The 12,500-nt window shown below is 47.3% G+C and overlaps 1 protein-coding gene across 1 annotated transcript in view; it reads left to right on the top strand.

The window, feature by feature from the left end:
* Positions 1 to 12,500, top strand: part of LOC137650735 (mucin-2-like) — a 42,942-nt gene that overhangs the window by 28,506 nt on the left and 1,936 nt on the right. The window contains exons 2-13 of the mRNA XM_068383895.1: positions 588 to 802; positions 3,151 to 3,884; positions 4,178 to 4,578; positions 5,552 to 5,758; positions 6,609 to 7,843; positions 7,929 to 8,086; positions 8,643 to 8,850; positions 9,120 to 9,702; positions 10,678 to 10,884; positions 11,254 to 11,676; positions 11,867 to 12,130; positions 12,443 to 12,500. The exon at positions 12,443 to 12,500 is cut by the window's right edge and continues 817 nt beyond it. Of these exons, the coding sequence (XP_068239996.1) occupies positions 588 to 802; positions 3,151 to 3,884; positions 4,178 to 4,578; positions 5,552 to 5,758; positions 6,609 to 7,843; positions 7,929 to 8,086; positions 8,643 to 8,850; positions 9,120 to 9,702; positions 10,678 to 10,884; positions 11,254 to 11,676; positions 11,867 to 12,130; positions 12,443 to 12,500 (4,693 nt within the window). The remainder of the gene's footprint in view (positions 1 to 587; positions 803 to 3,150; positions 3,885 to 4,177; positions 4,579 to 5,551; positions 5,759 to 6,608; positions 7,844 to 7,928; positions 8,087 to 8,642; positions 8,851 to 9,119; positions 9,703 to 10,677; positions 10,885 to 11,253; positions 11,677 to 11,866; positions 12,131 to 12,442) is intronic.

Raw genomic sequence — 12,500 nt, forward strand, 5'->3', positions numbered from 1 at the left:
AAAAAACAATTCGGAAAATTCACCCTCTGATCGTGGAGGCAACCCTTAAAAGGTGATAGTTTGGAAAGATTTAGTAATCGTTAAAGAAGGAAAAGTAATTCTGGTTCTTCGCGCAAAGTTTAGATATGAAAATTATATTTCTTAGTTACTGGTCAACCTCAGGTAACGAAGTATTTAGAAGGGGAAAAACAGAGAGAGAGAGAGAGAGAGAGAGAGAGAGAGAGAGAGAGAGAGAGAGTTACAAGTAATTTTGATGTCTCAAAGACTTTTTAATCCATCCTGGCAGATTTTATTTGTTCTTGTGCACAGCAAATTAGTATAAACGTTTAGAGTTTTTATAATCTTGTTCAACTTATTCTTAGACTCGTTTACCGTGATACTGTTTACAGCATCCGCTGGAAGTCTGTTCCATGTATTTGCCATTTTATATGTAAAGAAATTACCACATTGAGAGGTGTTGTATCTTTTCAATTCTTGCTTATATCCGTTACCTCTGAAATGATTTATGCTAAGATAGCAGAGGTTGCTGCAGTCTGCTTTTGTTATTCCTTTATGAATTTGAATGTCGCTATTAACTGTCCACTTAGTCGTGAAGTTTTTAGATCAACTAAATTCAAACGTTCCATTCTTCGACTGTATCCAAAACTGTCCTTGTGTTGAGACTAGTTTGGTGGCCATAGCTTGTACTGGAAGACCCATTCCTGCATGGCTGTGGACTAAGAAGCATGAAGTCAGAGATGATGAATTGATAAGTATTGTATTAAAAGCTCAAGAAAGAGACGACTGGCAAAATCTAACCGAGGCCTGTTGCGTTAATAGGCGTTGGAGGAGATCATGATGATGATGAAGTTAATTGAAGTCTTGAATCAAAAGAGACAATCAAGTTTCAGCATTTTCCTTTGCTAGAAATTCCGCTCGAAAAAAAATGGAAAGAAAAAATTATAATCAGACCTTTTTACCCACAATACTTTGCAAAAATCAAAATCCCAACTGAAGTAGGGATAACAATATTCTTTAGGATATATCTCCGTAATGATTAATTTACGATAGAATCAAGCAAGTTTTTCTTGCTGAAAATCGAAATTTAGTTAAACCCTTCATGATACATGTTTTCCCCCCTACTTAACCCCACCTTAGTTTCCCTCACTCAACCCCACCTTAGTTCCCCCCCCCCTCAACCACACCTTAATTCTACTTACTCAACTCCACCGTAGACCCCTTACTCAACCAACCTTAGTTCGTCCACTCAACCTCACCTTAGATTCCCCTACTCAACCCCACCTTAATTTCCTCTACTCAACCCCACCTTAGTTTCCCCCACTCAACCCGCCTTAGTTTCCCAAACTCAATCCTGCCTTTATTTCCCCCACTCAACCCCATCTTAGTTTCCCCAACTCAACCCCCCTTGGTTCCCCTCACTCAACCCCCTTTAGTTTCTCCCACTCAATCCCGCCTTAATTTCCCCCACTCAACCCCACCGTAGGTTCCCCCACTCAACCCGCCTTAGTTTTACCCCACTCAATCTCGCCTTAATTTCCCCCACTCAATCCCACCTTAGTTTCCCCAACTCAACCCACCTTAGTTTCCCCCACTCAAACCCGCCTTAATTTCCCATACTATACCCCCACATTAGTTTCCCCCACTCAACCCACCTTAGTTTCCCCCACTCAACCCCCCTTATTTTTGCACACTCAATTCCGCCTTAGTTTCCCCCACCCAATTCTGCCTTAAGTTCCCCCACTCAACCCCACCTTAGTTTCCCCCACTCAACCAACCTTAGTTTCCCCCACTCAACCAGCCTTAGTTTTACCCCACTCAATCTCGTCTTAATTTCCCCCACTCAATCCCACCTTAGTTTCCCCAACTCAACCCGCCTTAGTTTCTCCCACTCAATCCTACCTTAATTTCCCATACAATATCCCACCTTAGTTTCCCCCACTCAACCAACCTTAGTTTCCCCCACTCAACTCGCCTTAGTTTTACCCAACTCAATCTCGCCTTAATTTCAATCTCTCAATCCCACCTTAGTTTCCCCAACTCAACCCGCCTTAGTTTCCCCCACCCAACCCCCCTTAGTTTTCCCCACTCAATTCCGACTTAGTTTTCCCCACCAAATTCTGCCTCAATTTCCCCCACTCAACCCCACCTTAGTTTCCCCCACTAAACCACCCTTAGTTTCCCCCACTCAACGCCCCTTAGTGTCCCCCACTTAATCCCGTCTTAATTTCACCCCACTCAACACCACCTTAGTTTGCCCCACTCAACCCCCTTTAGTTTACCCCACTCAACCTCCCTTAGTTTCCCCCACTCAATCCTGCCTTAATTTCCCCCACTCAACCCCTCCTTAATTTCCCCCATTCAACCCCCCTAGGTTTTCCCCTACTCAAACCCCCTTAGTTTCCCCCACTCACCACCCCTTAATTTCCCCGACTCAACACCCCTTAGTTTCCCCCACTCAATCCCACCTTAGTTTCCCCAACTCAACCCCCCATAGTTTCCCTCACTCAACCCCATTTAGTTTCTCCCACTCAATCCCGCCTTAATTTCCCCCACTCAACCCCACCTTAGTTTCCCCTCTCAACCCCCCTTAGTTTCCCCCAGTCAATTCTGCGTTAGTTTCCCCCACTAAATCCCGCCTTAATTTCCCCCACTCAACCCCACCTTAGTTTCCCCAACTCAACTTCCCTTAGTTTCCCCCACTCAACCCCACCTTAATTTCCCCCAATCAACCCCACCTTAGTTTTCCCCACTCAACCCCCTTTAGTTTCCCCCACTCAAACACCCCCCCCTTAGTTTCCCCAACTCAATCCCACCTTAATTTCTCCCACTCAACCCCACCTTAGCTCCCCCAACTCAACTCTATCTTAGTTCCCCCCTCAACCCCACCTTAGTTTCCATCCCCACTTAACACTATCTTAGTTCCCGCCTCCAGTACACCCCATCTTAGTTACCGCCCCACCTACCAACACCTTAGTTCCCACCCCTACTCATCCCCATCCTAGTTCTCCCCTCAATCCACCTTAGTGTCCTACCCCAACCCATGACTCCACTTAACAACAACTTATTTCCCTCAGTTCCTGTCCCCACTCAACTCCATAAGTTCCCCCTTAACTCCACCTCAGTTCCCACACCCACTCAACCCAATATTAGGGACTGCCTCCACTTAACCACACCTTATTTCCTGCCCTGACTCAACTCCCTACGTTCCCCCTTAACCCCACCTTAGCTCCTGCTCCCACTCAACCCAATATTAGAGCCTCTCTCCACTTAACCACACCTTATTTCCCACCCCTAATTAACACCATCTCAGTTCCTGCCCTCACTCAACTCCATAAGTTCCCTCTCAACACCACATTAGTTCCCGCAGCCACTCAACCCAATATTATTGCATGTGTCCACTTAACCACACCTTATTTCCTACCCCTAATTAACACCATCTCAGTTCCTGCCCCCACTCAACTCCCTAAGTTCCCCCTTAACCCCACCTTAGTTCCCACTCCCACTCAACCCAATATTAGTACCTTTCTCCAATTAACAACACCTTATTTCACTTCCCTAATTAACACCATCTCAGTTCCTGCCCCCACTCCAGTCCATAAGTTCCCCCTTAACCCCACCTTAGTTCCCACACCCACTCAACCCAATATTAGTGCCTGCCTCCACTTAACCACACCTTATTTCCCGCCTCTAATTAACACCATCTCAGTTCCTGTCCCCACTCAACCCCATAAGTTCCCACTTAACCCCACCTTCATTCCCGCGCCCACTCAGCCTAATATTATTGCCCGCCTCCACTTAACCACACCTTATTTCCCTCCCCTAATTAACACCAACTCAGTTCCTGCCCCCATTCAACTCCATAAGTTCCCCTTAACCACACCTTAGTTCCCGCAACCACTCAACCCAATATTAGCGCCTGCCTCCTCTTAACCACACCTTATTTACCGCCCCTAATTAACACCATCTTAGTTCCTGCCCCCACTCAACTCCCTACGTTCCCCCTTAACCCTACCTTAGTTCCTGCTCCCAGTCATCCCAATATTAGTGCCTGTCTCAACTTAACCACACCTTATTTAACACCCCTAATTAACACCATCTCAGTTCCTTGCCCCACTCAAATCCATAAGTTCCCCCTTAACCCCACCTTAGTTCCCGCTCCCACTTAACCCAATATTAGTGCCTGTCTCCATTTAACCACATCTTATTTCCCGCCCCTAATTAACACCATCTCAGTTCCTGCCCCCACTCACCTCCATAAGTTCCCCCTTAACCCCACCTTAGTTCCCGCTGCCACTAAACCCAATATTAGGGCCTGCCTCCACTTAACCACACCATATTTCCCGCCCCTAATTAACACTATCACAGTTTCTGCCCCCACTCAACTCCCTAAGTTCCCCCTTAACCACACCTTAGTTCCTGCTCCCACTCAACCCAATGTTAGTGCCGGACTCCACTTAACCACACCTTATTTCCCGCCCGTAATTAACATCTTCTCAGTTACTGCCCCCACTCAACTCCCTAAGTTCCCCATTAACCCAACCTTAGTTTCTGTTCCCACTCAACCCAATATTAGTGCCTGTCTCCACTTAACCATACCTTCTTTCCCGACCCTAATTAACATCATCTCAGTTTCTGCCTCCACTCAACTCCATAAGTTCTCTCTTAACCCCACCTTAGTTCCCGCACCCACTCAACCCAATATTAGCACCTGCCTCCACTTAACCTCACCTTATTTCCCACCCCTAATAAACACCATCTCAGTTCCTGCCCCCACTTAACTCCCTACGTTCTCCCTTAACCCCACCTCAGTTCCTGCTCCCAATCAAGCCAATATTAGTGCCTGCCTCCTCTTAAACGCAACTTATTTCCCGCCCCTAATTAACACCATCTCACTTACTGCCCTCACTCAACTTCATAAGTTCCCCCTTAACTTTATCTCAGTTCCCGCACCCACTCAACCCAATATTAGTGCCTGCCTCCACTTAACAACAACTTATTTCCAGCTACTTAACACCATCTTAGTTCCTGCTCCCACCCAACTCCATAAGTTCCCCCTTAACCCCACCTAAGTTCCCGCACCCACTCAACCCAACATTAGTGCCTGCCTTCACTTACCCACAAATTATTTCCCACCCCTAATTAACACGATCACAGTTCCTGCCCCAACTTAGCTCCATAAGTTCCCCCTTAACCCCACCTTAGTTCCCACAACCGCTCAACCCAATATTAACCCTGCCTCTCTCCACTTAACCACACCTTATTTCCCGCCCTTAATTAACACCATCTCAGTTAATGCCCCCACTCAACTCCCTAAGTTCCCCTTTAACATCACCTTAGTTCCTGCACCCACTCAACTCAATATTAGTGCCTGCCTCCACTTAACCTCACCTTATTTCCCGCCCCTAATTAACACTCTCAGTTCCTGCCCCCACTAAACTCCATAAGTTCCTGCTTAACCCCAACTTAGTTCCCGCACCCAATCAACCCAATATTAGTGCCTATCTCCACTTAACCACACCTTAATTCCCTCCCCTAATTAACACCATCTCAGTTCTTGCCCTCACTCAACTCAATAAGTTCCCTCTCAACACCACATTAGTTCCCGCAGCCACTCATCCCAATATTAGTGCATGTGTCCACTTAACCACACCTTATTTCCTGCCCCTAATTAACACCATCTCAGTTCCTGCCCCCACTCAACTCCATAAGTTCCTTCTCAACACCACATTATTTCCCGCAGCCACTCAACCCAATATTAGTGCGTGCGTCCCCTTAACCACACCTTATTTCCCGCCCCTAATTAACACCATCTCAGTTCCTGCTCCCACTCAACTACCTAAATTCCCCCTTAACCCCACCTAAGTTCCCGCTCCCACTCAACCCAATATTAGTGCCTGTCTCCACTTAACCACACCTTATTTCCCGCCCGTAATTAACAACATCTCAGTTTTAGCCCCCACTCAACTCACTAAGTTCCCCCTTAACCCCACCTTAGTTCCATCACAAACTCAACCCATTATTAGTGCTTGCCTCCACTTAACAACAAATAATTTCCCGCCCATAATTGACACCATCTGAGCTCCTGCCCCCATTCAACTCAACAAGTTCCCCCTTAACCCTAGCTTAGTTCTCGCACCCACTCAACCCAATATTAGTTCCTGCCTCCACTTAAACACACCTCATTTCCCGTCCCTAATCAACACCATCTCAGTTCCTGTCCCCATTCAACTCCATAATTTTCCCCTTAACCCTACCTTAATTCCCGCACCCACTCAACCCAATATTAGTGCCGGCCTCCACTTAACCACACCTCATTTCCGGCCCCTAATTAACACCCTCTCATTTGCTACCACCACTCAACTCCCTAAGTTCCCCCTTAACCCCACCTTAGTTCCCGCTCCCACTCAACCCAATATTAGTACGTGCCTCCACTTAACCACATCATATTTCACGTCCTTAATCAACACCATCTCAGTTCCTGCCCCCACTCAATTCCCTAAGTTCCCTGTTAAACTCACCTTATTTCCCCGCTCCCACTCAACCCAATATTAGTACCTGTCTCCACTTAACCACATCTTATTTCCCGACCCTAATTAACTCCATCTCAGTTCCTGCCCCCACTAAACTCCCTAAATTCCCCCTTAACCCCACCTTAGTTCCCGCACTCATTCAACCCAATATTAGTGCTTTCCTCCACTTATCCACACCTTATTTCCCTCCCCTAATTAAAACTGTCTCAGTTCCTGCCCCCACTCAACTCCCTAAGTTCCCCCTTAATCCCACCCTAGTTTCCGCACCCACTCAACCCAATATTAGTGCCTGCCTCCACTTAACCAAACCTTATTTCCGGTCCCTAATTAACACCATCTCAGTTCCTGCCCCAACTCAACTCCATAAGTTCCCCCTCAACCCAACCTTAGTTCCCACACCCACTCAACCCAATATTAGTGCCTGCCTCCACTTAATCACACCTTATTTCCCACCCCGAATTAACACCATCTCAGTTCCTGCCCCCAATCAATTCCATAAGTTCTCCCTCAACCCCACCTTAGTTCCCGCACAAACTCAACCCATTATTAGTGCCTGCCTCCACTTAACCACACCTCATTTCCTGCCCCTAATTAAAACCATCTCAGTTCCTGTCCCCATTCAACTCCAAAATTTCCCCCTTAACCCTACCTTAGTGCCCGCACCCAATCAACCCAATATTAGTGCCGGCCTCCACTTAACCACACCTCATTTCCGGCCCCTAATTAACACCATCTCATTTGCTGCCCCCACTCAACTCCCTAAGATCCCCCTCAACCCCACCTTATTTTCCGCTCCCACTCAACCCATTATTAATGCCTGTCTCCACTTAACCACACCTTATTTCCCAACCCTAATAAACACCATATCAGTTCCTGCCTCCAATCAACTCCCTAAGTTCCCCCTTAACCCCACCTTAGTTCCCGCTCCCACTCAACCCAATATTAGTACGTGCCTTCACTTAACCACACCATATTTCCCGTCCCTAATCAACACCATCTCAGTTCCTGCCCCCACTCAATTCCCTAAGTTCCCTGTTAAACCCACCTTATTTCCAGGTCCCACTCAACCCAATATTAGTACCTGTCTCCACTTACCCACAAATTATTTCCCGCCCCTAATTAACACCATCTCAGTTCCTGCCCCCACTCAACTCCCTCAGTTTCCCCTTAGCCCCACCTTATTTCCTGCACCCATTCAACCCAATATTAGTGCCTGCCTCCAATTAACCACACCTTATTTCCCTCCCCTAATTAACACCATCTCAGTTCCTGCCCCCACTCAACTCCCAAAGTTCCCCCTCAACCCCACACTAGTTTCCGCACCCACTTAACCCAATATTAGTGCCGGCCTCCACTTAACCACACCTTATATCCCGTCCCTAATTAACACCATCTCAGTTCCTGCCCCCACTCAACTCCATAAGTTCACCCCTTAACACCACCTTAGTTCCCACACCCACTCAACCCAATATTAGTGCCTGCCTCCACTTAACCACACCTTATTTCCCACCCCTAATTAACACCATCTCAGTTCCTGGCCCCACTCAACTTCCTAAGTTCCCCCTCAACCCCACCTTAGTTCCCGCACCTACTCAACCCAATATTAGTGCCTGCCTCCACTTAATCACACCTTATTTCCCGCCCCGAATTAACACCATCTCAGCTCCTGCCCTCACTCAATCATACATTATTTAATGTTCTAATTAACACCCTCTCAGTTCCTGCCCCCACTCACCTCCATAAGATCCCTTTTAACCCCACCTTAGTTCCCGCTCCAACTCAACCTAATATTTGTGCGTGCCTCCACTTATCCACACATTATTTAACGCCTTAATTAACACCATCTCAGTTCCTGCCCCCACTCAACTCAATAAGTTCCCTTTTAACCCCACCTTGTTCCCGCTCCCACTCAACCCAATATTAGTGCCTGCCTCCACTTAACCTCACCTTATTTCCCGCCCCTAATTAACACAATCTCAGTTCCTGCCCCCCACTCAACGATACGTTATTTAATGCTCTAATTAACACCCTCCCAGTTCCTGCCCCCTCTCAACTCCATAAGTTCCCCCTTAACCCCACCTTAGTACTCACACCCACTTAACCCAATATTAGTGCCTGTCTCCACTTAACCACACCTTATTTCCTGCCCCTAATTACCACCATCTTAGTTCCTGCCCCCACTCAACTCCATAAGTTCCCCCTTAACACCACCTTAGTTCCTGCACCCACTCAAACCAATATTAGTGCCTGTCTCCACTTTACCACACCTTATTTCCTGCCCCTATTAACATCACTTCAGTTCCTGCCCCCACTCAAACTCGTAAGTTCCCCGTTAACCCCACCTTATTTCCCACTCCTACTCAACCCAATATTAGTGCCTGCCTCCACTTAACCACACCTTATTCAACGCCCCTAATTAACACCATCTCAGTTTCTGCCTCCACTCAACTACCTAAGTTCTCCCTTAACCACACCTTAGTTCCCACTCCCACTCAACCCAATATTAGTGCCTGCCTCCACTTAACCACACCTTATTTAACGCCCTTAATTGACACCATCTGATTTCTTGCCCCCACTCAACTCCCTAAGTTCCCACTTAACCACACCTTAGTTCCCCCTCCCACTCAACCCAATATTAGTACTTGCCTCCACTTAACCCCACCATATTTCCCGTCCCTAATCAACACCATCTCAGTTCCTGCCCCCACTCAAATCCATAAGTTCCCCCTTAACCCCACCTTAGTTCCCGCTCCCACTCAACCCAATATTAGTGCCTGTCTCCATTCAACCACATCTTATTTCCCGCTCCTAATTAACACCATCTCAGTTCCTGCCCCCACTCACCTCCATAAGTTCCCCCTTAACCCCACCTTAGTTTCCGCTGCCACTCAACCCAATATTAGTGCCTGCCTCCACTTAACCACACCATATTTCCCGCCCCTAATTAACACTATCACAGTTTCTGCCCCCACTCAACTCCCTAAGTTCCCCCTTAACCACACCTTAGTTCCCGCTCCCACTCAACCCAATGTTAGTGCCCATCTCCACTTAACCACACCTTATTTCCCACCCCTAATTAACATCATCTCAGTTCCTGCCCCCACTCAACTCCCTAAGTTCCCCATTAACCCAACCTTAGTTTCTGTTCCCACTCAACCCAATATTAGTGCCTGTCTCCACTTAACCATACCTTATTTCCCGACCCTAATTAATATCATCTCAGTTTCTGCCTCCAATCAACTCCATAAGTTCTCTCTTAACCAAACCTTAGTTCCCACACCCACTCAACCCAATATTAGCACCTGCCTCCACTTAACCTCACCTTATTTCCCGCCCCTAATAAACACCATCTCAGTTCCTGCCCCCACTTAACTCCCTACGTTCCCCCTTAACCCCACCTCAGTTCCTGCTCCCACTCAAGCCAATATTAGTGCCTGCCTCCACTTAAACGCACCTTATTTCCCGACCCTTATTAACACAATCTCACTTACTGCCCTCACTCAACTTCATAAGTTCCCCCTTAACTTTATCTCAGTTCCCGCACCCACTCAACCCAATATTAGTGCCTGCCTCCACTTAACAACACCTTATTTCCAGCTACTTAACACCATCTTAGTTCCTGCTCTCACTTAACTCCATAAGTTCCCCCTTAACCCCACCTTAGTTCCCGCACCCACTCAACCCAACATTAGTGCCTGCCTCCACTTACCCACAAATTATTTCCCGCCCCTAATTAACACCATCTCAGTTCTTGCCCCAACTTAGCTCCATAAGTTCCCCCTTAACCCCACCTTAGTTCCTACAACAGCTCAACCCAATATTAACCCTGCCTCTCTCCAAATAACCACACCTTATTTCCCGCCCTTAATTAAAACCATCTCAGTTAATACCCCCACTCAACTCCCTAAGTTCCCCTTTAACATCACCTTAGTTCCTGCACCCACTCAACTCAATATTAGTGCCTGCCTCCACTTAACCTCACCTTATTTCCCGCCCCTAATTAACACCATCTCAGTTCCTGCCCCCACTAAACTCCATAAGTTCCCGCTTAACCCCAACTTAGTTCCCGCACCCACTCAACCCAATATTAGTGCCTATCTCCACTTAACCACACCTTAATTCCCTCCCCTAATTAACACCATCTCAGTTTCTGCCCTCACTCAACTCCATAAGTTCCCTCTCAACACCACATTAGTTCCCGCAGCCACTCAACCCAATATTAGTGCATGTGTCCACTTAAGCACACCTTATTTCCTGCCCCTAATTAACACCATCTCAGTTCCTGCCCCCACTCAACTCCATAAGTTCCCTCTCAACACCACATTAGTTCCCGCAGCCACTCAACCCAATATTAGTGCGTGCGTCCACTTAACCACCCCTTATTTCCCCCCCCTAATTAACACTATCTCAGTTCCTGCTCCCACTCAACTCCCTAAGTTCCCCCTTAACCCCACCTAAGTTCCGGCTCCCACTCAACCCAATATTAGTGCCTGTCTCCACTTTACCACACCTTATTTCCCGCCCGTAATTAACACCATCTCAGTTTTTGCCCCCACTCAACTCACTAAGTTCCCCCTTAACCCCACCTTAGTTCCATCACAAACTCAACCCATTATTAGTGCCTGCCTCCACTTAACAACAAATTATTTCCCGCCCATAATTGACACCATCTGAGCTCCTGCCCCCATTCAACTCAATAAGTTCCCCCTTAACCCTACCTTAGTTCCCGCACCCACTCAACCCAATATTAGTGCCTGCCTCCACTTAACCACACCTCATTTCCTGCATCTAATTAACACCATCTCAGTTCCTGTCCCCATTCAACTCCATAATTTCCCCCTTAACTCTACCTTAATTCCCGCACCCACTCAACCCAATATTAGTGCCGGCCTCCACTTAACCACACCTCATTTCCGGCCCCTAATTAACACCTTTTCATTTGCTACCCCCACTCAACTCCCTAAGATCCCCCCTAACCCCACCTTACTTTCCGCTCCCACTCAACCCAATATTAGTGCCTGTCTCCACTTAACCACACCTTATTTCCCACCCATGATAAACACCATCTCAGTTCCTGCCCCCACTCAACTCCCTAAGTTCCCCCTTAACCCCACCTTAGTTCCCGCTCCCACTCAACCCAATATTAGTACGTGCCTCCACTTAACCACACCATATTTCCCGTCCCTAATCAACACCATCTCAGTTCCTGCCCCCACTCAATTCCCTAAGTTCCCAGTTAAACTCACCTTATTTCCCCGCTCCCACTCAACCCAATATTAGTACCTGTCTCCACTTAACCACATCTTATTTCCCGACCCTAATTAACTCCATCTCAGTTCCTGCCCCCACTAAACTCCCTAAATTCCCCCTTAACCCCACCTTAGTTCCCGCACTCATTCAACCAAATATTGGTGCTTGCCTCCACTTAACCACACCTTATTTCCCTCCCCTAATCAACACCGTCTCAGTTCCTGCCCCCACTCAACTCCCTAAGTTCCCCCTTAATCCCACCCTAGTTTCCGCACCCACTGAACCCAATATTAGTGCCTGCCTCCACTTAACCACACCTTATTTCCCGTCCCTAATTAACACCATCTCAGGTACTGCCCCCACTCAACTCCATAAGTTTCCCCTCAACCCAACCTTAGTTCCCGCACCAACTCAACCCAATATTAGTGCCTGCCTCCACTTAATCACACCTTATTTCCCGCCCCGAATTAACACCATCTCAGTTCCTGCCCCCACTCAACTCCATAAGTTCTCCCTTAACCCCACCTTAGTTCCCGCACAAACTTAACCCATTATTAGTGCCTGCCTCCACTTAACAACACCTTATTTCCCGCCCATAATTAACACCATCTGAGCTCCTGACCCCATTCAACTCAATAAGTTCCCCCCTAACCCTACCTTAGTTCTCGCACCCAGTCAACCCAATATTAGTGCCTGCCTCCACTTAACCACACCTCATTT

This window comes from Palaemon carinicauda, chromosome 12 (assembly GCF_036898095.1).
Source record: "Palaemon carinicauda isolate YSFRI2023 chromosome 12, ASM3689809v2, whole genome shotgun sequence".
NCBI classification, from domain to species: Eukaryota; Metazoa; Arthropoda; class Malacostraca; order Decapoda; family Palaemonidae; genus Palaemon; species Palaemon carinicauda.